At 44.9% G+C, this 24,875-nt stretch overlaps 1 protein-coding gene across 7 annotated transcripts in view; it reads right to left on the reverse strand.

Annotated features, from left to right (window-relative positions):
* The window catches only part of LOC108242196 (striated muscle enriched protein kinase), a 48,270-nt gene that overhangs the window by 3,731 nt on the left and 19,664 nt on the right, over positions 1-24,875 (reverse strand). For 6 of the 7 annotated variants that reach the window (XM_037973788.1, XM_025008221.2, XM_037973789.1 and 3 more), the window contains 34 exons: positions 23,078-23,887; positions 22,577-22,920; positions 21,446-21,592; positions 21,002-21,184; positions 17,040-17,194; positions 15,809-15,897; positions 15,276-15,701; positions 15,128-15,201; positions 14,875-15,033; positions 14,592-14,781; positions 13,080-13,309; positions 12,874-12,993; positions 12,688-12,792; positions 12,231-12,437; positions 12,015-12,138; positions 11,738-11,910; positions 11,517-11,629; positions 11,101-11,269; positions 10,872-10,971; positions 8,622-8,822; positions 8,252-8,309; positions 8,085-8,162; positions 7,838-8,010; positions 7,685-7,711; positions 7,437-7,589; positions 7,307-7,349; positions 7,153-7,218; positions 4,205-6,737; positions 3,960-4,130; positions 2,569-2,691; positions 1,914-2,078; positions 893-1,442; positions 386-625; positions 77-300 (listed from right to left, as the gene is read on the reverse strand). In XM_037973788.1, the coding sequence (XP_037829716.1) occupies positions 77-300; positions 386-625; positions 893-1,442; positions 1,914-2,078; positions 2,569-2,691; positions 3,960-4,130; positions 4,205-6,737; positions 7,153-7,218; positions 7,307-7,349; positions 7,437-7,589; positions 7,685-7,711; positions 7,838-8,010; positions 8,085-8,162; positions 8,252-8,309; positions 8,622-8,822; positions 10,872-10,971; positions 11,101-11,269; positions 11,517-11,629; positions 11,738-11,910; positions 12,015-12,138; positions 12,231-12,437; positions 12,688-12,792; positions 12,874-12,993; positions 13,080-13,309; positions 14,592-14,781; positions 14,875-15,033; positions 15,128-15,201; positions 15,276-15,701; positions 15,809-15,897; positions 17,040-17,194; positions 21,002-21,184; positions 21,446-21,592; positions 22,577-22,920; positions 23,078-23,887 (8,723 nt within the window). The remainder of the gene's footprint in view (positions 1-76; positions 301-385; positions 626-892; positions 1,443-1,913; positions 2,079-2,568; positions 2,692-3,959; positions 4,131-4,204; positions 6,738-7,152; positions 7,219-7,306; positions 7,350-7,436; positions 7,590-7,684; positions 7,712-7,837; positions 8,011-8,084; positions 8,163-8,251; positions 8,310-8,621; positions 8,823-10,871; positions 10,972-11,100; positions 11,270-11,516; positions 11,630-11,737; positions 11,911-12,014; positions 12,139-12,230; positions 12,438-12,687; positions 12,793-12,873; positions 12,994-13,079; positions 13,310-14,591; positions 14,782-14,874; positions 15,034-15,127; positions 15,202-15,275; positions 15,702-15,808; positions 15,898-17,039; positions 17,195-21,001; positions 21,185-21,445; positions 21,593-22,576; positions 22,921-23,077; positions 23,888-24,875) is intronic. The other variant, XM_037973790.1, reaches the window with a different exon arrangement.

Genomic DNA, 24,875 nt, shown 5'->3' on the forward strand with positions numbered 1-24,875 from the left:
TTGTCAAGAAGAAATTTCAAGAAAATTATTCAGCCGTTGAGTCAGCAATGGAATAATTCCTGGAATCAGATCTCACCCATGTACTCCAGCGTTCCCGCTCCGGAGTTCTGGGGTTTCAGGTTGAGGGGGTTGAAGGTCTGAGCGCTGCCGAAGTCCACGATCTTGACAGCGTTGAGGTTGGTCACCATGATGTTGTCGGGCTTCAGGTCTAAGTGGAGCACACGGTGGTTGTGGAGGTACTCCACAGCCTGAAGGATCTGGACCAGGTAGCCCACCACGTCGTCCTCGGAGTAGCGAAACCTGAAGTGGCGGGAAAAAGGAGAATTCCCGTCAGTTTTCCTGAGTCGATGCGTCTGAGCGTGAGGTGACGGCTCCGTCGTCCTACCTGTCTGCGAGGCTGTGGAGCAGCTCTTTGCCGGTGCAGTACTCCGCCACCAGGACCAGGTACCGCGGGGTGACGTAGGCCTCGTGCAGAGACATGATCATTTCGTCATGAAGGGACTTCAGGACCTCGTACTCCTTCAGCACGTCCTGCTTCGTCTCCGGACTGTAGGGAATGATCTTTGCCATGTAGATTTTACCCGTCGCGTTTTCCCGGCACTCACGAATCACTCCGAATCGACCCCTGAAGAAAGGACACGGAACTGGTTTTGTAACTTAAAATAAATTTAAAAAAGCAGATAGTTCAAATAACAACTAGGGCTGCAAATTTTTCTGTAAATTTCTGGAAACTTTCCAAGAGAAGTTATGGGAATTCACTGGAAACTGAACAATTTATTTTGAACATTTCTACGGCTGCAGATTTAACCAAAAGAGCAATAAGTTTAAAACAATATAGTTTATCTATGCGTTGGTTTAATTCATTTAAGATTCCTAGCAGAGACAATCTTACCTGGCTTTCTCATCCAGGAAAGTGTATGGTTTCTGTGGGACCCCCTGTCGTAGAGCAGTGGAGGGGGTTGTGCGTCCCGATGGGGTTCCTCTGGTAGGAGTACTCGGTCCCTCTCCGATGGGGCTCAGGCTGGACGTCTGGAGCACTGGCGGGGAGAAGGACACGGGAGTCGGAGCCACGCGAGCAGTGGCAGCGATTGTGGGGATGTAGGTGGGCACCGAGGCCACGGTGGGTTTCGTCGGGGTGGAAGGCGGGATGACAAGAGGGGGTGGGCTCTGGGTCATCGGGGTCACCACGTTCACTGGACTCTGAGGTTTGGGGACGATAAAGGATGGAGAGGTTTTCACCGTGGCGCTCAGTTTTTGAGCGTCCTCAGTAGGTGCTGGAGGGGTTTCAAACGATGTAGAGGAGGGCGTGACCCCAAAAGAGGAGACACTGGACGCTGTTCTGGTGTCCTTGTCCTGGACTGGTTTGAGCTGAGGGACAATCACTGGTTCAGGAGGGGCTGGGACTGTCTTTACAACAGCAACTGCAGGTGAAGCTCCTCCAGCTGTGGGACAAATACATTTATATTCATCATTCGGATTATTAGTCCAGCGTTCTTTCAACTTTTCTTACTCTGACTCCAAACCGGTTATTATTTCAGCTGGATGTGGATGTGCATCTAACACTGAATAACTTTTAGAGTCAGCCCAACTCAAGATGGCCACCACAATTAATCAACTTTAGCAACCGCAAAAACGACTACAACTCAGTCAAATATACAGATATTGAGCTAAAAGTTGGTGTGGTAGTAGCTTAGTGTCATCCCAACTCATATTCTGAGCACCAACAGATATCATGACATTTTAGATTGCAGGAGAGCTGCATCCCTAAAGGAATGTTAGTTTTAATGTTTTTAAACAAGATACTGATACTGAGTGCTCAGTTTTTGTTTTTTGGCTGGAGCTCTCTGCTGGAAATAAGGCAAACCTTGATTATTCTTATTATTTCCATAAACAGCTTCCTCCTCTGTGTTCACCTGCAGAGTCCAGGTTGACCGGAGCAGAGCAGCTGCTGTATGGACCCTGGCCGGCCTTGTTGACGCAGGACACTCTGAACCTGAAGGAGCCGCCTGCTGGCAGCTCCATCACATTGTAGTAGCAGTCGGCTATTCCAGTGGCAACAGTCACCCAGTGAGAATCACCTGCAGGAAAAGGAGAAAAGATCAAGTTACAGAAAGCTTTATGAGCCAATCATAAAGTAGCTGCTTTGACTAAAAAACATCTTGTAGTTAAAACATTGAACACTAGATGGTGCTGTTTGGAAACTCATAAGACATTTCCTATGAGTTTCCAAACATAAGCATCTTATTTTTTTATACAGGCAAGGTGGGGGAGAAAAAAATGAAATTAAAATATAAATTTGTAAGCTTCTTAACCTACATTAGAGCTTTCTGGTAAATAAGTGAGACGTCAAGTCCAGAAAGGCTCAACAACCTGCAGCACATTCTGTGGATGCATTTCTAACCAGCACATTATGAGGCGATGAGTCGCATAAAAAGCTCAAAAAGCAGCAAAAACGTTTATTCTCTTGAAGGCTTCTGCTTCATTCTGCATCACAGTGACAACAAGACAGGAAGGGAAACCAGCTCGAAAACAATTACACCCCAGATATGTTGTCCCGACTTCGCTCACCTTCTGTTTTCCTTTCCAGAGAGTAGCTGCACGGGGACTTGGTGTCCGCTGGCTTCCACAGCACCAGAGCCGTGTTGTTGTAGGTCTGAGCCACTTCAGGGGTCCCCGGTCGTTTGGGAACAGCTGGAGCAGCCGAGCGGGACGACGGAAGTTGGAAGAATGACAAATTAGGTACTTGCTGTTCAAAGATGCAAAAGAGTTGAAACATCTGTTCTGTTAAAATTTGTCTCTAATCTCACAGTTTTTTAAGAAAACAAACAAAAAATTATGTAAAGTCTACACTAAAACATTCAGCTCAATTGGTAATAGTGTGCTATGATATTTGGTAGCATTACGTTGCACAACTTTGACAAAATTAGCACCAAAAAAAAAAAAACCTTCAAGAAACAAACAATGGAGATCAATGGGATTTTGGCGACACAAATAAGAAAACTCAGCCCTGTTTGGAGATCTGCAGCTCAGACATACTTAACAGTAGAAACATCGTAAAAAGTTTAAACTGGTCACAAGAAGTTGGACTTTACACGTCTGACCTGGCATTTTAATATCTTCCATGGTTTTTAAGCAATCTCAGTTTAGGTTTGATGGTTTTTACAGATTTTTCCTCAGAACATTTACCTCAGAGCAATGATGTCATGAACTTTTGAGCTGTCTGAAATGTTCAAATCAAACTCCTCTTACACCTACAACTCTTTTTGATACTTATACAAATTACACATCAACATGTAGGCAGTTTTGTCTTCTTTTACCCATTGCTTTTTGCATATTTAGTTATAGTTTAACTCCGTTTTAACCACTATCTCCAACTTAAAACACTGCAGACGTGTGACCATCAGTCTTCTGCCGCTGACTTCTAGTTTTCACACAGCCGCTGTTTGTTTGAGCCTTTTTTTTCAGTATTCATTTCTGTCTGCGTCAGGGAGTGACAGATGCAGGTGTGTGGTCACCATGGTGACCGTAACGAGCCACTGGCAGCACTTCTTTTGATCTTGGTTCTTCTTCGTGCTTCCTATACGGTTTATAGGTCAAAATGTAGGCATTTCTTTTATCATTGTCTTAGCTGCAGCTATTTTCAATTATCACGCCTAAAATAGCAAAGGAAACATAATTTGGCCCTAATAGATGATGAATATGAGAAAAGCTCAAAACCCATTAAGTTAATCTACTGTAAAGTTAATCGGTTGTCATTAATTTTCCTTTCATTTGTATTAGTATTCACATCAGTCCTGATGCAATTAAAATTCAATAAATGTGACATCAGAAAAATGACTACGTCTTTGAAATGCAAATGAGCAGTTCTTCCTCTGGTGTTATTCGCAAATTGGTGCATAATTATTACAATTCCTGAATTCTTCATTTTATAGCCTTGGGGGGGAAAATAAACTACTTACAAGCAATGGAAAGCGTACAGGAGGTGGTGATAGTAGCGATGGGGTTGGCAGCTACACATTCGTACACTCCTGCATCCCTGTGGAAGGACTTCTGGATCATAACCAGCTGTCTGCCATCTGGGTGGGACATTAGCTTGATCCTGTCGTCCGCCACCTCCAGTGGTTTCCGATCTGCAAGTGTACGCAAACTCAAGGTGATGTTCTCCGGAGTTTTACAGATCTGTCGCTGCCGGAGCTCAAGTTACCTTTCATCCATGTGATTTTGGGGTGCGGGCTGGCGGCTGGGAGGCAGCTCAGGGTCACGGATTCCCCCTCTAACAGGACGTGGTCTTTCAGTTTGATGTGGAACACCGGAGCGAAATCTGAAGCGGAGCGGACAAACTGTTGGCCTCTCGTCGAGCCTTCGTCTGCAGGTAAATCGGACTGAGCGGGAGTCTTGTCCCTCTTTGCCCTGGTCAAGCCCCACCGGTCCCACCGTGAGCGTCGGTCGCTCTCCGAGGCTCGGTCCGACTGCATGCTGGAGGTGGATTCAATAGATTCCTTCGAGGCTGCGCCACCGGTTTGTTTTGCCAGCTGGTTCTCGGGGATGCCCATTTCTTTGAGTCCGCGTCCCTCGGACTGTGAGTGACGGTGTCGAGCAAACAGGGGTGTGCTTTTACCCTCCGCGTCCGTTTTTCTCTCCTCGGACTGACTGCGTATTTTTGTGGATATTTCCGACATTTTGTTCTCGAACCTCTGACGCATTGCCAGCACGGGAGATTCTGAGACCTTGCTGAGATCTTTTTGAGCCAAGTCTTTCTGACTCCCCCTCGCATGTTTAGCCTTCCTCTCCTCCGACTGACTCCTGATTTTGGCAGAGATTCCCGCCACTTTAGACTCAAATCTGCGCCTCATTGCAGAAACCGAAGACTCCTCAGCTTTTGTTTGCTCCCTTTCTTCCGCCTGCCTTCGTGTCCCAGCATTATTCAGCTCCGCCGTATCCAGAGACTTACTGCGACCAACAGCCCATGAAACCCTCTTACTTCCAGCTGTTTCCTGAACACCAAGTTGCTTCTCCCCCTTCTTCTCAGTGGACCTCCTGGCCCGCAGAGAGAACCTCCCTATCAGACCGAAGCATGGTTCCTGATCTACTTCTCTTAAATCTTGAACAGACTTAGATTTCTCCGGTAGCCCTTTGGATACCATTTCAAGCGGTGCCCCTCCCGGTCCTGGCCTGTAAATCTCCTCGCCCCCGTCAACCACCTTGCGGCTTAATGCGGGCGATTTCTCCTCCGATTTGTTTCGGGTCAGCTTGCGGAGGCCACGGGTCAAAGACGACTCCCGCTTCTTAAACCTGGCTTCAAAGACCTCCTCCGAATCGATGTCTTTGATGTCTGTTCTGAGCACTGGACGGCGGGGGATGGTGGGAAGGTCGGCGTTCGAAGAGGAAACAGAAGCAGCAGATCCGTTTCCAGTTGCAACTTTGGCAAAAACTGCTGGATGTTCGGGTAATGAAGATGCATCGATAGATTTCCTCTCATTTGCTTTGGCTGCAGCTTCACTGTGCTCCTTAATTTTGTTTTCATTTATCTCTAACATCCGATTGTCTTTCCTCTCTCCATCATCCTCTTCGATTACAATTACAGGAGTTTGATCAGTTCTTTCTAGTTGAGTTTTGGTCCTTTGGTCGATGACCTCATGTTCTTCCACATTGTTCTTTTTGTGCTGTTGGTCCAGTTTATCTCCTGCTGGGAATACTATGGAGGTTTTCTCTCTTGGTGAAGAAGATAAAGATTCCAGTGTTGTTTGTTCTATCAGTGCGGACATCGAGGTTGCCTCCTGAAGCTTCTTCTCCTCCACGCTTACCTCGCAGGCAGACGGGATCTCTAAGGGGGCTCCAAACCTACGGTGCAGGGGCATGGGCTCAGAATCCCCCTGAGTGAAGGAGACGCTTTTACAGAAAACTTTGGTCTTTGGTGTGTCCTCCCCGGAACTCTCAGAGGACGCTGCTCGGGTGAGCGTTGATGGCCCTGCCCTGGATCTCCTCAAGTTTCGATCCAGAGACCCCGTCTGTCTCTCGTCACCCATGCCAAGTGTCTCAAACAAGGGCCCCCGCAGGCCACTCATCTTTTTATCGATGTTTCCCCCCCGGAGCAGCCGCTGCCTCATCAGCTCCAGTTTTAGGGCATATTCCTCCTGGCTCAACTTTGCAGCTCCGGGGCTTGGGCTGCGGTTTGGCAGCTCCATGGAAACAGCCTTTTTCAGGCTCTTGGTACTCGCCTCCGAGTCCTCTTTCGCACTTCCAGCTTCGGAGTCAACGTGGAGGAGCAGCGCTGAATCAGCAGAGCTGCCTCTCCTCATGGTCGCTCGCCTGGCTCTCGACTGCGATTCGTCAGACTCAACACTTGACTCCTTTTTGAGAGCGTCCTGTTTTGTCCTCCCTAAAGTCTCCTCATTTGAAGTTTCATCTGTTAGACTTTTACCAGCCGCTCCCGTAGCGCCCGCTTCATTCGCGTTGTCCTTTTTCCTCCCATTATCAACGACAGTTGGCCATCTGACTCCTTCATCCCCTGGGATCTCATTAAGGGAGACTCTGGAGCCAGAGAAGACCATGGATAGGGGCATAGGAATAAAGGGAAGCTCGTCCACATCTGCGTCTGAGTCAGATGAGGACGAGGGAGGCGGGGAGCCTTCTTTTAAATGCCGGGCCACGGCAATGGAGACATGGCTGGATGAGTCATTCAGGAGCTCTGGGATGGACCTCATTACCATCTTGGATTTGTAGCCGATAAGAGAGCGCTGCAAAGAACGAACACACAACAACAAGGAGATTATTTCACATCCTTATGTAAGCATGGGCAATGTATTGTGTATGCTGGATGTATGACACTGGATGTTTTTATTACAGGCACATTTTTGTTGCACTAAGCTGTCTTTGTGGCAAATTATGTGTCATAAGGTTGAATTTAACATGACTGACCTTAGCAAACACAAAAACTGCCGTAACTCAGTCATTTTACAGACATTGAGCTAGAATTTGGTGTGGTAGTAGCTGAGATTCACCACCAGGTAGTACTTAGAGCACTAACTGATTGTGCAACATCTTAGTTTAAAACTTTAACCTACAGGGCAGCAGCTGATGTGCATTCCTTCAAACTCCGGGCTTTTTACAAACATTGCTTTCATGTCAAACAGTCTCATCCACACAGTTTACCTGCCAGCGCCTTCTGGAAAGAACCTCTTTCAGCATCGCTGTGCTGATGCTCTTATTTGTTGGTGACTGCAAGGCAAATAGGGTGAATATCATTAGCCTTAGTGAGAATATAAATATATACACAGGTGGATGGATTTTCTGACTAATTGCTGACCTTGAACCAAGGATGACGAAGGCATTCGATGGCACTAGGCCTCCTAGGAGAGGAGAAATGATGCATTAGAGGAGGGAAATCAAACAGATCAGACTCTCTAAAGCTATGATTAGAACTACATGGTGCGTACAGCCTGTCCACCACCAAAAGCTTGATGACAAATCCTTTGGCTTCTTTGCAGAGGTCTGAAAACATGCTTTCCTCAAACGCCACGTTGTAGTTACGGATGTTTAGGGCGGTGGCTCTGTCATTCTCACCAGCAAAAGGAGACACCCCAGTAAGACTAGAATAAAAAGAATCACGTTTTTTTCCAATCCTTAATGCAGAAGTATACCTATTTTATGACAAAATGCTCAACTGAAAAGCTTAACAACATACCAAAGGTAAGTGATGACACCGACAGCCCTGTAGGTAAACATGACAGTGAGTTAAATAGGTATTTCAGAAAAAAATACCTCGGATCTGTAGCTTATACACAATAACTCCTGCAGTGTGGAGTCGATGCTCCATGCCAGGGAACAGGTGGCCTACCATATGTCTGTTGCTGTGGAAACAGGAGTCTGGTTAACGATCTCTGGCGCAACGTACTCCGGCGTGCCATATTTGCAGTAGGACTCCTCCGAAGCATCCAGCTTTATAGAGTTTCCAAAATCACAGATACGGACACGGTCACTCTCCGGATTTGCCATCAAGATGTTTTCAGGCTGAAAAATAACGTATGCAAAGTAAAAGGAATGTCTCACGAAGCAGCACTCCAAGAGGTGAGACTCAGGGATACCTTCATATCAAGGTGAGCTATACTTTTTTGGTGAAGATAACGAAGGCCCTCCAAAATCTGCTGAACACAACTGCGTATCTGAAATGTAAGAAATGGGGGATAAACTCTCCAGCTTTGTTACATAATGTACAGTATCGGCGCAGTGCGACGAGCAGAAGCACACGAACCTCCACTTCCATGACCGCCGTCTTCTTGGCCATTCTATCCAGCAGCTCCTCGTGACATCTTCACACAACAGTTGAGGGAAAAATTTTTTTTAAAAAAGAGCAGAGACTTGACTGCATATCCCAAGCGGTAGGCGCATGAGAAATAAATTATAAATGAGCAAAACTCCCACACGGGCTATCTTTTGCTAATTCCAGTGAGCAGCAGTGAGTCAGAGAGGAGAAGCTGCTTCGTTCGTGCCTGCAGGGCATCGCAGAAGACATTAGGATCAATACCGAAGCACACCGGCGTTCAGGATTGCAGTTCTACAAAACCGTCCTGCTAAAAAACAAAACTTAAAATGCAAAATGTCCAATAAAAGTGAAAGGATACAACTCCGTAATGAGCACCACCACGTTCTTCTTCTCAAAGGCGTCGTGAAAGTAAAGAATCCTCTCGTCGTCCAGCTCCGACAGCAGGTCCATCTCTCTGAGGGCCGAGGCTTTCCTCTTCCCCCGAGCAGAAATGAATTTCGCAGCGAATTCAGTTTTTTCCTTCTTGAGCGTGACTCTCTTCACGTAGGAGAAAGCTCCCCTGTGGAAGCAAACAACGACACAATCAGCGCTCGTTGTTTGTTCGTCTTTAGATTATATGCTTGTGTTCTTTAGGAAACTCGATAAAAGGATTAGGAATGAGCAAAGTTTTCTTTTATTTGCTCCTTGTTTTCAAAGTGAATTCTTAAAAATATCTGTATACACAACTTAATAAACACCTGGAGACATATTTAACTGTTTATTTAGTCACCAGAGAGTAGGGCTGGGCAACACAAACAAGAATTAATCTTGTGTTATTTTGGAGCTTTGTTGTGATATTCGATACGTATAATCCTCCTTTAATCACTATGTTATTGGACCTCGTGTCAAATGACCAGATTAGAACCACAACTAATGTCACATGAAGCTTAATGACTACAGTTCCAAATAAACATCGACAGCGATGCAGGAGCCAGGATGATTCAGTAAACACAGTGACCGATTTACCATTTAATGGTGGATTTAATTAACAAGTCCAACAAACAAAACCAACCTCTGCCCCTTTTATTCAATAATAATTTCTTCTTTATGCATTGAGGACGAACTTGGACAGTCCTATGATCATGGCTAACTGTCTCCAACTGAGTTTTCTCAGAGATGACAATGTTGATTCTATCTTTCTCAGTTTCTAACATCATCAGGCAAATGATAGATTTCAGAGAGTCCACAAGGAAAATCTGCCGATCCCAAAAATCAAGTTGCATTTGTTCAAAGGCGGAGTGAGCCATGATGCGTTTGAAGGGCCTCAGAAAAGAAAAACAAAAAAACCCAAAAGTTTATACGTGATATTTGCAATATAACCATTGATATAACCATTGATACAATATATCTGATATACTAAAGTTTTATCAGACCTTACAAAGCGTGCAAATTACCACCAATTTGGCTTTCCATACAAAGGCAATTCAAACACCTTTCCATACCAAAGGTGTTTCAAAGTGTGAGTTTTATGACACTTTTGGATTTCTATAGCAATGCCGGTTCAAAACGTGCAAATTATGACCCTTTTGGGTTTTCCATATTAGCACCTGTCGCTCTCATTTAACTCCCAATTAACTTTTTAAAACAAACATGTCTCCATGCCATCTTAATTTGCCTTTCTTGCTTTGCTTTGGTGTAGAGTGCTTTAGATAATATTGTCCTCTACTCCTTTTCTGTCGTTACCGTTAGCAAAAAGCAATTTAAAAAACATTTGCGCCCTGATTGCACGCATGAAACCCTTACTGTTTGTACCGTGACTGTTCAATACAAATGCATCATTACACCACTAATGTGTAATAAAACGGATTTGTTGTCTTTACTCAGGTAAAAGCAGAAATAATAGAATGCATATTTGAATTTGGATAAACTACTGCTTAAATCCAGACAACATAGAAACATTTAATGGTAGAAAACCTGAAATAAACACTTGTACTGTTTCCCTTCATTGAGAATTAATGAGACTTTGTGACAAGAATGGTGAATGTTGAGGAATCCGTTCTGTTGTCTGACAGGGATGTTCTATTTTTTTAAATGAGATATAGTTATCAGTTCAGAAAACAGTGCAATGCTTTAAATGATGGTTAATATGGAAGAATCAGAGCAGAGATTTATCTTCTTAGATGATCTCTGTTGGTTTTCTTCCCTTTTTCTCCAATTTAGCAGGAAATTCTTCTTTGCAAAGAGAATGAAAATTGTCATCTATAATTAACTTTCATCCTTGGGTAGTTTTCCATTTCGTGTAGGAGAAGAAATCAATCTCGAGTTTCATTCCGTTGTTCGTTTCGATGGCTGAAAAACAGATTTTGCCGTCCGCCTGTTTCTGCTCTCCGATTCACCGCGAACGCATCGTCTCCGCTGAGACAGAACAAAACAAATCATCTGCCGGCTAATGCATTCACCCCGCCGAGGCCGGTGACTCATCTCCGTTTCTGTCGGCTGTTGTTAAGCAGGTGCAACCTCCCTCCTCTCCCCTCCCACCCCGTCACCTCTCTCGGCTCGACCCTGAGCGCTCAAACAGCCATTAGCATCGTCGCTGCGTCTCAGGGGCTGCGAGGCCGCACACACTCACCTCCCTATCTCTTTGTGGATATCGTAGTAATCCATCAAACGCCTCATCTTCCTCAGAATGGTCCCCTCGTCCTCCACCGGCTCTGCTGCTTCCTTTTGCTCTGCATGAAGCACCAGCAGACAGTTTTATGCGACAGATGGTTTCATATTGTAGTTTAAAATCCACCCATATGGTGCAGTTTTTTAAAAAACATAATCATTGTGTAGACTAAGCCTTTATTGTCGTGTACCTGCGTGAACTGTGAGCTCAGCCTTGCAGGAGATGGAGCCCGCCACGTTCTTGGCCGTGCAGGTGAACACTCCAGAGTGTTCGGGCTGAGCGTTCAGGACAACGAGGGAGTATTCGGGGTCGTCATACACGAAGGTGAAGTGGCTGCTCTCAGAGAGGAGGATTTCATCCTGGAACAGACCAATCCCAGAATGATAAAAAAAATAAAATAAATGCACATCGCCCTTACGTTGAGAAATGACTCAGCTGTAGCCGTTCTGGTCAAACCTGGAAAATAAAGCTTAAGATGTGCAACCAGTGGTTACTTCCTGTCCAGTAACACGGGCAAAAACACCTTGCGCCTTTCGACAGCAAAAGGTGGAAAAAAAGCTGGAGTTTAGATTAGTGTAACAGTTTGTTTTCTCTTGAATAAAACACCTTAAACCACAGAATGTCTGGATCCGGTTTCCCTTCGACCACAACAGCCAGACGAGACGTTTGCCCAACGTGCACGTCCACGTCCTCCATGATGCTTTCAAATTTTGGCGCAACTGCAGAGAAATAAGAATATTTAAAGGAACAGGAAACATCCTGAACAAAAATTTTCTTTTCTTGCTAAAATGCTACATTTATCCCGGTGTGTCCCTGCATGAACTGACCTGCCACGGCCAGCTGAAGGGTGCAGAGGTCGCTGCCGAACTGGTTGCTGGCCATGACCACCAGCTGACCCACGTCAGTGCTCCTGACCCGCTGCAGCCTCAGGCTGTGCTGATCGTCGTCTGGCATGCTCATCTCATATGTTCCTGGTCTGCTGACCAACACCACCCCCCTCCTGAGGAAAACCCAGACAGGCTTCTGACTAGAAACCGGACTATTTTTGTAACATGTTGTTGTTTTGTGGCTCCAGAAATCTGTCATTTGAAGACAGGAACGAACCTTTTCCAGGTGACAGCTGCATGCACATGGTTCAGTGTGATGGTGATGTTTGCTGGCTGGTTCTCCACCACGTAAACGATGTCAGGTTTGTCCAAAATAACAGGTGCTTTCCTCAAATATGGCCCTGAAGAAGTTAAAGATCAAAAAAAAAGTCACATGCTTTTCTCAAATATATTATTTTACAAAAGCAGAATAAGTCTTGTGCAGTTTCTGTACCTCTGTCCAGCAGCTGGACCAGATCAGTGGAGGCCGATGGTTTGCTCAGTGTCTTCCCAGTCGATGTTAAGACTCTGAAAGCGTAACGGACTCCCTTGGACAGGGAGGTGACGGTGTAATTTGTCTCCTTCAGGTTGGAAGCCACAACAGACCACTGGATGGAGCCCAGAGGCTGCTGCTGGACCACATACAGCAAGGAGCTGGAAGCTGGAAATACACAGAGATGTTGGACTACCTCGTCTGAGTGGCAGCCGAAGAAAACGATTTTTCCTGTTTTCAAATCGGAGCTGACAAGACGTGGTGTCCCAGGAGACATAAAAAGAGTCCTGAAAGAGGTATCTAGGACACGCAGGCTATAAATAGTGCTTGTCAACATTCTTAAAAAACACAAACTTGAGCTGAACAACAAAACGCCAAAGAATGAAACTGTAAACAGAGAATGGGGGGGTGAACCCACTGAATGAAGGGTCGAGCCTCTTTGGCAGCTTCCAGCTGAGGGTTATAGTTTTCCCAGTGATGGCCTCAATCACTGGAGGGCCATCAGGAGGGTCGGGAACTACATCTGTTTGGAAAAACCATAAATTATTAGGAAAATATTGCGTTCTCATACATAAAGCTCCAAACTCCACATATGCATCCTTACCCGTCACGTAGAGATGAGCGTAGCAGGCTGATTTGCCCACTTTGTTCGAGATCACAGCCTTGTAGACGCCACCGTGAGCGTGACATGCGCTCCGGATGACCAGACTGTGGACATCCCTGTCTGAAGAACACACACAAACCTTTTATTTACAGTCCTAAAGAAAGGCTTTGCTTAGCTGCTGTTTGCTTGTTTTGTTATTTTCTTACACTGAGTCATTTTGCGTTCCTCGCTGCTCTCCATGCATTTGCCGTTGTGGTACCAGGAGATGGTCGGGTACGGCAGGCCTTCCACTTTGCATTTCAGCACCGCCTCCTTCCCTTCGATCACTTCCACGTCAGCCAGAGGTTTGACGAAGTCCGGCATGGTCCTCCTCTCCAACTCGTTTTCCAGAACTTCAGGCTCCTCGGGGATGGATGGCATCTTCTCCAACTTGGCCCTTGGTGAAGAACCACAAAGTTCACAATGATTTTTGCTTTGCCTCTGTGTTCAGGAGCATGTACAGCTCAGATCAGAAGTTCACATACACTCATCACAGGAACAACTTTCACATTAACTTTGGGTTTATTTGAATCGTTTTTTTTCCACGGTGGAATGATTATACAACATGATTTTTAAATACAAGAACTGGGTGCACAAGATTAAATTTATTGTTTATTTTCATAATTCACCTAAATCTTTTAACCAGTGGTGCTGCAGGTTTAAGAATGTCTCATCTTAACAAGGCCAAGGTCTATTAAGTTCCCATTAGTGATCATGATTGACAGCAGCTGGACGCTTCTCTTTGCCGGCATAAAAAAGGATTTGCTTGAAAGCACTCGTTGGACTCGCCAACACCCATCTGTCACCCTGAGATGAAAGGAACCACCAAGCCTGCCGTGAACCAGAACCCACTGGAAGACCAGTGTCCCCGTCCACGGTGAAGACAGTTTCACATCAACAAGGACTGAGAGGATGCTGACCAAGAAAGGAGCCCAGAAACCTTCAGGCTGGACCGAAATCTGCAGCTGCCTGCACGAACGAACCAAATGTCCTCTGGAGAAACGTTTTATGATCCGACGAGACAAAGATTAGGTGATTTGTCCACCTAAGAAGGATGTTTGGAGGAGTGAAGGTGAGGCATTCAGAGCTGAGAACACTGGACCAACTGTCAGGCATGGTGGTGGTAGCATCATGCTGTGGGTAGACTAATGAACGACCTCTAAATTCTTCAGCTTCGCCTCAAACCAACAGTAAAATTGCAACTTGGACACAGTTGGGTCCAATGGGACAGAGATTCTAAACACATCAGAACTGGTTTCTGATTGGATAGATCGGCCAACATTAGGCTTTTGGTACGGCCATCTTAAAGCCCCAAGCTCAACCTGATTAAAAATTTGTGAACTCTGCTTAAAACCAACCAATTTAAATGAACTCAACCTGTTCTGCCGAGAAGAAGAGTCAAATATCAGCCAGATTTACAGCAGAAGCTCGTCGGTGGAAACAAAAATCCTGTGGTTCCCGTAGAACTTCCTAACAGATAATTAACCAAACATTTATTGTTCAATTTCATGATATATTTGAGACTGTATGTCGACTTTTCAGAAGATCCACAAAACTTGTGAACTCACTTCTTGTTTTCAAAACTTGAAAAGTGAAGTCGTACACCTGGAAAAATGTCCAAATGAATCATCGACAGCCTGAAATTAATTTGACGACACATTCAGTCTGACTCCTCTTACATGTGAGAGGAAATGGCGGCTCTGGGTTCCTGAACGTACAGCTCGGCCGTACATTCAGACCTTCCATAGACGTTCTGAGCGACCGCTGTGTAAAAGCCTTCCGTGTCGCTGCTAACGTGGGCGATGACAAGTGAGTGACGCCCCCCCTCCCGAAGGACGTGAACGTTCTCGCTCTCCTCCACTCGCGTCTCTGCCAGAACATTTGCATGAGAAGAAATTTTAAAAAAAAGGTCAAGTTAAGAGGAATCTTGCGTTAAGCGTGTTTAGGGTTGCATCATCTTACCGAAGTGCATCCATGTGAGCCGCGGAGCGGGAGATCCGCTCACCTTACAGTCGAACCGCGCCGTGCGACCTTCGATCACCTCCAGGACGTCCAGCTTACGGGTGAACAGCGGCTCCCTGGAAGGCGCCACTCTCAGGCTTGCACTCGAAGTCAGCTCGTCTGTAAAAGACAAAACCAGCATCGGCTTTTAAAAAGTGAAACTAAAAATCACAGCTTTCCCTTTGAAAACCCTTTTAAAAAGTTTGTGTTTCACCTTTGGCGGTGCTCAGCTTGCAAGTGTAGGTCCCACTGTCATCCTCGTGGACTGAATTCAGCATGAGGCGGCACCTAGCAGACATCAGTATGTTTAAAAAAGTAGAGCTAGTTTGAGCAGAATCTCTGTTGGACGCTAAAAACCAGACCTTTTTCCATCAAAGTGCATCTTGCAGTTGAGCAGCGCCGGCTGGACGAGCTTCCCGTTCGACAGCCAATCAACATCCACCTCCGGACATGTGATGTGGCACTCAAACATGGCCGACTCCCCGGCTTTTACAGCCACGTCTCTGAGCTCTCTGGTGATTTTCAGCTCTGTGGGTTCTGTTGACACAAAGGGAATATTAACATATATTCTGTAATAATTCACTGATTCGGGGTTTTGTTCCTCACCTCTGACCTCCACTCTGCACTCCGCCTGCTTGGTGCCACACTCGCTGACGAGCTTGCAAACGTAAAGCCCTGCGTCCGACTTCTGAGCCGAGCCGACCCTCATCTCGAAGGAGCCGCCGTCGCCGTCCACGTCCCGCAGGGCGACGCGCTCCGACGTCCTCACCGCAACTTTGTCCTTCAGCCTGGGTCGAAGCAAACGGGACGCCGCCATCGTTTATAAACGAAAGCTTCACGCGTCTCCTGAAACGATTCACTGCGATAAAAGTAAATCAAGACAAAGGTGTCTTACCACAGCACCATGGGTTTGGGCTGGCCTCTGACTTTTACTGACAAAACCACATCTTGACCCTCAGTTACTGCCTGGTCACATGGCGCCACCTTTAACGAATCAGAACACGGAGACCTAAACATCTGTATCGAAATGAATTTAGGCAACAAAAACGACAAAATAAATGCAAAAGCAAGAGTGAAAGATACCGAACAACAACTGAAAACTATATTTTTTGTGAGTGAAATAATAAATAAAGAAACGTGACATTTATCTGTGAAAACATTTCCAGTTGCAAATCTTCGGAGCAACATTTACGTCTAAATGTTTCGTTTGTCTGATAATATTGTTTTTATAGATTTAGGCTCAGACTAATTGCTAGCAAGCACTGTAGGTTCATTTAATCAGCCTTCACAGCCTCCAGTTACAGAAGCAGAAAAGCATCCCACAGCATGATAAAACCTCCACCATGCTTCACTGTCTGGATGGCTTTTTCCTTGAAAAATGCTTCCATTTTCACTTTAAAGCTAGTTTTCTAAAATGTAACATTTTTATAATTTCTTTTTATGTTTTTCCTGCTTTCAGTTATTCAGACATCAAAGTAGCCCACAGCATGATAAAACCTCCACCGTGTTTTTCTGTTTGTCGTGGGGTTTTATTATTTTTTTTAATGCTTTTTTTTCCTATTTTGCATCAGGTCAGTCTTTTTGTAAAACGACAAAAATTTAAAGCTAATTTTCTCAAATTTGATCATTTCGTCATCTTTTTTTAAAAATATAATGTTACTGTTTTCAGCTCATTGAAGTCTCTCACAGCATGATAAAACCTCCACCGTGTTTCATTGTCTGTATATTGTTTTTTTTTTTAAATGCCTCATATTTGCATCCATTCCCAGATAAATAAAATAAATAAATAATAATAATACAGTTAAGATCTGTACTGTATTCCAGGAAGACTGTACTTTTTTTTACGATAATATAATATTTTTACTATAATATTTGTCTTTCCTTTTTATTTATTTATGTAATTGTTTGTTTTGGTAATTGTCCTTTCTTTAGCTGCTTCATAAATTAAACATGCTGACTCTAAATTAAAGTGTATAATTCCAGGTTTGTGGAGACGTTTGGCAATCTGGTGTTAAAAGCGACCTGTAGTTGTTCTTTTAGGCACCTGCACGTCTATAAAGGTAGTTTACTTGTGGAAAACAGGTTAAAACAGCAGGTCCAGATGTCAGGGTTTTATGTATTTTTACCTGAAACGAAGGAGGTTGTTTAAAGTAAAGACTTTGCTTCAGAAAGGGCGAGTCTGCAGCTTCCATGGCGTCCTCCTGCGGGCTGAGGTACTCCTCGTCTGACTGGACCGGACTGCTGACCTCCAGGGACACGGCTGGTTTCCTGAGAGTCGGCTCTGGAAGATCAGGTAAATAAAATACTAACATCAGGGAAGAAAAGCTCCCACAGAAGAAAGAAAACTCTGTGATTCTTAAACTCATTTAGGCATCTATTCCCTAACAATCATTTCAGGTCATATTTGGTACCATCGATTCTGTATAAAACAAATAAAAGTGTAAAACAGTAAAGGACCATTAAGTTCGTCATCTTTAATTTTGTTTTTGCAACCTTTCCAGCGCCCGTCCACTCTTCTTCTTCAGTGTTTGTAATGCTCGCAGATGATGGGTTTAAACTGGACTTTCAGGCATTAAAAGATCTCGAAAATAAATTTGTCTGACGAGAGTCCAGCTTTCCGCTCTGTGATCATTTATTTCAGAAGCCAGACAATAAACGGAGGTAATTTCAGCCTTTTTTTTTTTTTGTGCACAAAAAGGTTTTAAGGAGCATCTGTGATAATTAATCCCTACAATTATATTTGACAAAAGTCTCCAAAGGAAAATCCCTGCAAATGTGATTATTACAGCTATTAAAAAAAGACCATTCTTCCTAAAATCACAGGTGTTCAGCATAAAAATCCACCATTTTAGTTTATATATTGAGATGTGTTTAGAATTTTTAATTCATTCATGACATTATGCTGTATAGAAATCTATTATCTTTGTTTTGTTGGCTCAAAAATGCAAATATAAATGTAAATTCACTGCATAAAAAGGTTAACAAGAAAACGTAAAAGACTGTGATGAAAGAAAAGTCATTTTGCTTGATTTTTGGTGCAGTGTGGTTAAGAAACAAACAAATTATCAGATGTACTGCCTCCGTATCTCATTTATTTTTCATGTTTGGGTTCATTAAAAGTCATTAAAAGGTTTTAATTTGTGCACCTTGACATACGAAGAGAAGACCTCAGCTGCACAGATTAATCCCTTAATCCCTGACACGATCATTCACTTATTCTTAGGAGGTTCAAACTCCTGCCTCGCTTTGCTGCAAGTCAAGAACATTTAGCACTCTTAGTCTTGTGTTTCCCTTTAACAAACCTATAAGGAGCTGGAAACGGTCCAAACTATTTATGTATGTTGAGAAAAGAAACGTTTTGCTTCTCATCCGAGTGCAGAAATCTAAGTTTGTTGTTTTTCTAGTGAGCTGACATGCAAATCACTCTCCCTCCTGAGGGTCCTTGTTGGTCTGGTCCACAGACAGTTTCACGCCTTCATGAACGCGACCAGAACATCTCTCGTGTGGGCCTACAAAGACCCTAATGACCCTCAGGAGGGAAGGGAGGGAAAGTGATTTGCAACTCACTCCAGGAACGCCGCATTTTTTCCAGTTTGAGCTGAGAAAGCTTTTGAGATGAGAGGCGAAAAAAAGTCTTCAAATAACAAGAAAAGTCGTTTAGCTGCCTTCAGACAGCGGGGAATCTGACTGATTCGATCAACTGAACAGAAATAAGAGCACAGCAGATTAGAGAGGGGAAAAAAGTAAATTGTTTTACTGCCTACAAAGAAAAGATCCTTTGCTGTGTAAGATAAAAATCCAACCATTTGCAAAGAGAAGTCCCACCCGACGTGGAGTCGTCGACGTGTAGTGGAACTGTTAAAAAAAGAAAAATAACCTACCTATTCTCACATCTCAGTGCAGCGTCTGTCCAACAGGGAATAAATCCCACGAGTGTTTATGTAAACCTTCCAACTCTTACACAACTGATGACTTACCTCCCTTCGTGTCTGTATTATCTAACAGAGCGACGGGGATAAAAGCTGAAATCTTTCTAAAAGTTGATCGAAGTCTTGGTGATGATTTTATTTTATTTATTTATTTATTTAAAAAAAACAGCACACCACAGAGGGTAATGCAATTAAATTCTTCAAAATGTGAGGGAATAATCTCTCCCGGCTGAAGTGGCTCACACTTTCACACCGCTCCATCTCCGAGCCTTCTGGACAGGAGGAAAACTTCACGGCCGCAGCGGTGATCGCTCACAGACAGAAATCACCCCAGAGAACAAGAGGACGGCTAAAAATACTCCTGCAAGTCAGACTCTGCCGGCCTAATATGGCAACTGGAGCCCCGCGAACGTTTTGTTGACAAAACCGAGCGAGGGCAAGTTGCATTTAAAACGTGAGCCTGATCAACACCCACCTGGAGCAACTCGAGCTTCTCTGCACACATGGAGGCACTTTTTTAACAAAAAACAAAACAAAAACCTTCTTCCTGGAGGAATTTGTTTTGTTTACGCCTGACTTTGAATGCCAAGGCTGCCTTTGAGCCTCGGGAGACCTTTTGTGTTGACAGGGTGGGTTTTAAATTCTCACCAGGAGGTGGTGGTGGTGGGGGGGAGATCAGCGCCTCCAAGAATTAATGGCGTTGTCATGGCAACCGTTGCTGCCAAGAGGCCTGGACGGGATGCTTTTGCAAAGACAGAATGTCAGACGGAGGAGGGCTGCAGAGTCATAAAAAAAACAACTCGTGGAGGTAAAAATATATCGATATTGTTCTCATGGCGACGGTTAATGTTTCATTAAATTAAACATTTGTAAGCAAGAGGCCAACGATGACGTGTTTGTTTACCTACAAAAACAGCCGAAGTGACTGAAATCATCGTCAACGTCCATGGAGGAAAAGTTTGGGCTGGAGAAGTCCGACAAGCTTAATGTGTTCATTTTTACTGAGTAAAAAAGGCAGGTTAGGTTTAAAATGTAAACTTATCCGACTAAAGGACGCTTCACATGTCTGAGCTGTGTCTTTATGACCCTCCAGCGCCTCGATTAATCCTTAATATTTACTCCGTCTGACTCGATCTTTCTGTTTTCTTTCACATTACGCAGCGGATTCATTTCTATATTTCCACCTAAACGTCTTCTCCTTGACTCCAAACTTGTCCAGTTCCTCCATATTTGTTCACCGACACCAGTGGGGTCCAATCCTGGTCCTGGAGGTCCACCGTCCTGCAGGTTTTAGATGTTTCCCTGCTCTTCAAGTCCTGCAGAAGCCCGGTAATCACTCATTCGTTAAAACCAGGCGTCACAGCAAGGAAACATCTGAAACCTGCAGGACGGCGGCCCTCCAGGACCAGGACTGGACCCCCCTGACCTACACAGACTACAACCAGCAGCGGCGTGCGGGTCGAGCCAAACGTCGATGCCAAACAAAAAGTGTAGACGCTTCCGTTTGTGTCTCTGCTCCACTTTCAGTACACTGCTCTAGCTCCAGGAATACAACAAAAGGGTAAAAAATTACATTTTGTTCTGATTTAGTTTCTTAACTCAAACAAAAAAACAAGAAGAATGTAAATTTAGAAACATCCATTCTCCATTTTGTACCGGTCTGATTTATGGAAAATCAGTTTGTTACAGTTTTATATATTTTTAAAATGCAAATAAACGGTCGATCAGTCATTTTATTCCCATTAAAATATATTCTGATGATAAAAGGTGACTCTGCTCCCCTCTCTGGTAAACGCTGCCCTTTTAGGTTAAAGTATTGGATCGACATCAGCGTCACCGGTTCTGTGTTCACCTGGTACCAGATTCTGAAGTATCCCGTGCCACTGGCAACCTGCCTAATGTCGGTCGATCACATGACTCAAGCTTCCACGTGGTGTTTTTAGAGGATTCAGCTTTGTTTACATTGAGCGCGTACCTGCATTTCAGAATTGCACATCAATATATCTGGAAACTCTGAAACTCTTTCGAACTGCACCGTTTGATAAAGTTCAGGTTGACCTTTTTACGTTTGACTTCACAGTTTGCGTCAGACCGAGCACGTTTGTTTCAATCCGAGTCAAACCCAACCTCATTTCCCTTCGTGTCCGGCCCGCTCTCACCTGATTGGGCGTAGATGGTGGCGCTGCAGGAGGCGCTGCCCGCCGCGTTGACAGCCGTGACGCAGTACGACCCCGCGTTGTGCGGCCTCATCTCCTTTATCACCAGGCTGTGCTTCTCGCCCTCAGATTTAACGGCGTAGAAGGCGTCGCGCCTCAGCTCCACGTTATTCTTTCTCCATGTAACTGGGAAGGCAGAGGCGGCGCATTTCAACTCACGATGCTCTTCACAAGACGTGCAATGAACGACGCTCTTTGTTTTACAGATTTTATACCCAGACTTTTATGAATATTCATATTCTTGCTGTGTTTTTTTTGATCCGAGGAACCGCTTTTCGCAGCGTCTTGGACTAAAAGTTCCCTTATGGTGGCCAACGAACATTTCTTTAAACCTCACAGCTCGGGGAGTAGAAACCCTCCTAAAGGTTTTGATGTCTTTTCTTTTACCTGTAGGAGCAGGGCTACCGGTGATGACGCATGTTAGCGTGACCTCGGAGCCACAGGGCGCCGCGGTTTCCTCGAGACGCTTCTCAAACCTGGGAGCCTCGGCCGGCTCCTCGTTGGCAGACAGGTAGGAGTCATCAGAGGAACCGCCTGGAAACAAGAAAGCCTGAACTTAATATAATCATGCTTTTCTTTATTGGCTGCGACTGGATTTCATTCCTCTTCTCTCCAGAGGAAAAACCCTCTCCCTCTCCAGGCTCTCTTCCACCTGCTCCCTATTCTCACTACAGATGTGGTCTGCGAACATCCCGGGGAGCCCTGCTCCAACTCATCCATCAACATTATTACTGCTTTTTTTTGTCTCTGAAGTGATAAAAGTGGTTGATGTGCTTTTTTTTTTTTAGATCATTAGCAATTATAAGCAAATGTTGAATCCATAAAGTAAATAAAAAAACAAAATAAATTGAGTTTTGTGGCTTTGAAGAGGTTTGACTTTTGTAAATGTGCTTTAGGACCCAATGACACCAGTGTTGGGTGTTTTTATACATGCAGTTTAAGCTACAGCCACCTTTGCCAACTTGACTTTCAGTAAAGTGTTTAGACACTTCACAAAAATTAAAAATACAAAAGAGAACCTGGCTTACTTTTAGAGCAATAAAACATTGGTTAACATTAAAACGATAGCCTGATCAGGCCATTTAAGACAGATGTAAACCAAACAAACTGAAAATATTTCTATTTTTAAACCTCTAAAAATGAAAGGTCCTCAAAACTGGTCCAAAACAACAGAAAGTAAGGAACTTTTTTACTCATATCCATGGGTAATGTATACTTAAATGAAAAATTTGTAACCAAAATGTATGAACAGCTGTTTTGTTCATCTATAAAAACATCTGGAGAGACTAAAAGTAGGTCATGGAAGAGCTGTTTGGTCAGATGTGTCGAGTAAAATATGCAGATCAAAGTTTGTTTACGTTGAGTGCATGCCCACATTTCAGAATTGTTTTCATTTGATTCAGTTCAGGAGATCCTTTCAACGTTTAGGTTCAAAGTTTATAATAAAATGCTTTAAATCATCTAAGACATTCTGAAATGTCGACCCTTTTTCTGAACAAATCGACTCGTGACTCCTACCTTCCTCTGCAGACCCGGCTCGTGTCGCTCGGCCTCGCTTGCTTTTGCGAGCTCCTCCCTCCCTCCTCCTGCGCTCCTCCTCCACGGGCTCGTCCTCTACCGGGATCGAGGGGAAGGTCACTTTGAAGGCCGGAGATTTCCGTCCCGCCTCTGCCCGTCTCTTCTTTAACACGGGGCTGACTGAGGGAGCGGGTGGCGGGGTCAGGCGGGGCGGTTTGGGTCCACGCAGGAACCCCGGTTCCCTCACAGTCACTGGAGATGTTCTTATCCCCGTCGGGCTGGCTGACCTGGGCTCGGATTGGTTGCCCACCCTGGTGTCTTGTTTGGAATCTGCTCCCAGTTCTCTGGAGGAGAATAAAGAGTTGATGGACTTTTGTTTGAGTTTTGCTGCTTTCACAAACGAGAAAACAATCTTTGATGACATTAAACTTAGAGTTGAAAAGATACAGCTTCCTGTAGAAGTTTATACACAATTATCAATAAAGACGATCTTCCTCAAACCTGATTGGGCTTCTCCTTGTGGCTGTTGGCAACGGTTGTCCCGGCAACTGGTGAACTTGTGCCGTTTCCGTGGTAACAGAGCCGTCCACTGTCTGTGTCATTTTCTCCTTTTCAGGCCTGCTTCTTTGGTTCACTGAACTTCTGCCTCGCGCCTGTGGAGAAGTCAGCACTTTGCCGCCTCCTTCCCTCCCTCCGACACTTCCCTCCTCCAGGGCTCGCTCCCTCGCCTCCAACTTCTGAACCACCCGCAGAGGAATGGGCTCCACCTTCCCGGTGCTGGACCTGTCTTTCTGGCACAGCTGCTCGGTGGAAAACGCCTTCTTCAGGCTCGACTTCCCCACAAGTTTCTTGATCCTCTGGAGCTCCTCTGCAAACTTGCTCTGGTAGCTCTGAACCCTCTGGGAATAACTCGTCCTGTCCTCCAATGAGGACGCCCGGTGCTGGAAGGCGGCTCTCTTCTGGGCTGCCCCCTGCAGGATCCGTCCCTCTTCTTTGCTCGGGCCTCCTGTCTTCTTTCCACTGTCATCAGAGTTGCTGGAAGCTGGCAGATCCACACTCTTCCTTCGCTCCTCGAAAGCCCGGACCTTGTCGAAGATCTTGGGTCCCGCACGAGCCAGCTTGGGTGTCATGACGACGCCGTCTACGCCAGACGACTGGACGGGCTTACAAGCTTCAGGGTCTGACGGTTTGGCTCCGTCCGGCTCTTGTTTTTGAGCACCGATGCCGTTTTTGTCTGCGCCGGAAGGTGGCTGGGGAGAAGACGAGGGGACACGGGAGGACAGTCCCCGTGATGCACGAGCACTTTGAGTCCTGGAGGGATGAGGATTGAGGGGAAACGGAGGTGCGAAGTTAGAGATCAAGCACACCAGCACGGCTTTGGAGGAGAAGATGCATCAGAGTGTCCGTTTGTGTGTTTCCTCGAATGATTTCATGTTTAAAAGTTCTGTGTTGTGTGTGTGTAATCTGTGTGCTTGTAACAGAACAGCATGAAATAAAACATCTGAAAATCAAAGAGTAAACGTCACTGATGTGTGGAGTTTTGTAAAGAATCTAAACGCTTAATCGAGAAAAAGCTCACAATTCACCAATTTAAAATACAAAGTCGGACAGAATGCGTCTGCTCGGACTTCAAGCACAAAATCTTCATGCCTCAAAAATAGAAAATAAAAAAACCAGTGGGTTACATGATTGTAAGTTTGTGGTGAAGTTCATGCCAGTATCAGCTTGAGTCGAAGCATGCCACAACAAACTGCTAAAGACATGGTGTTAATCCGAAAGTGAGGGGAAAAACATGCAGAGGGTAAAAAGCATCAACGTTTGAAGAGATCGCACAAATGCATCTTCCTTAATGGCTCCAATAAATATTTACAATGTTATTATAAGTTTCTTCAGATTTAAATCAAACCACACAGCAATCGGACGGGTCAAAGGAAAGTGTGATCAAAGAATAAATGAGGAGAAAAAAAAAAGGATAACAACTTGGAAATGCCGTTTGGGTCTATGATGGATGTAATGTGCGTCGTGTGCCAGTTTTCTTTGCAACTAGAGGGAGTTCGTGGCCAGTCTTATTGTTTGTTTTTCCTGGAAATAAAAAAAAGAAAAGCCATCTGCTATAACGGCATAGAAAATGTTCTCCCTCTGTAGAGGCTGAACATGCTCCCGTAGTAGTCGCTGCCGACAGAAACACTTTCCTCTGACCCCTGCACGGGCCGGGCCAGGTTAGCGTGAGACGCCCGGATGAGGGGTTCCACGCCCAGGTGACGGACAGGGGGGGCCCCCTCGGCGGGACCCCCGCCGA

The sequence above is a fragment of the Kryptolebias marmoratus genome, linkage group LG23 (genome assembly GCF_001649575.2).
Source record: "Kryptolebias marmoratus isolate JLee-2015 linkage group LG23, ASM164957v2, whole genome shotgun sequence".
In the NCBI taxonomy this organism is placed as follows: domain Eukaryota; kingdom Metazoa; phylum Chordata; class Actinopteri; order Cyprinodontiformes; family Rivulidae; genus Kryptolebias; species Kryptolebias marmoratus.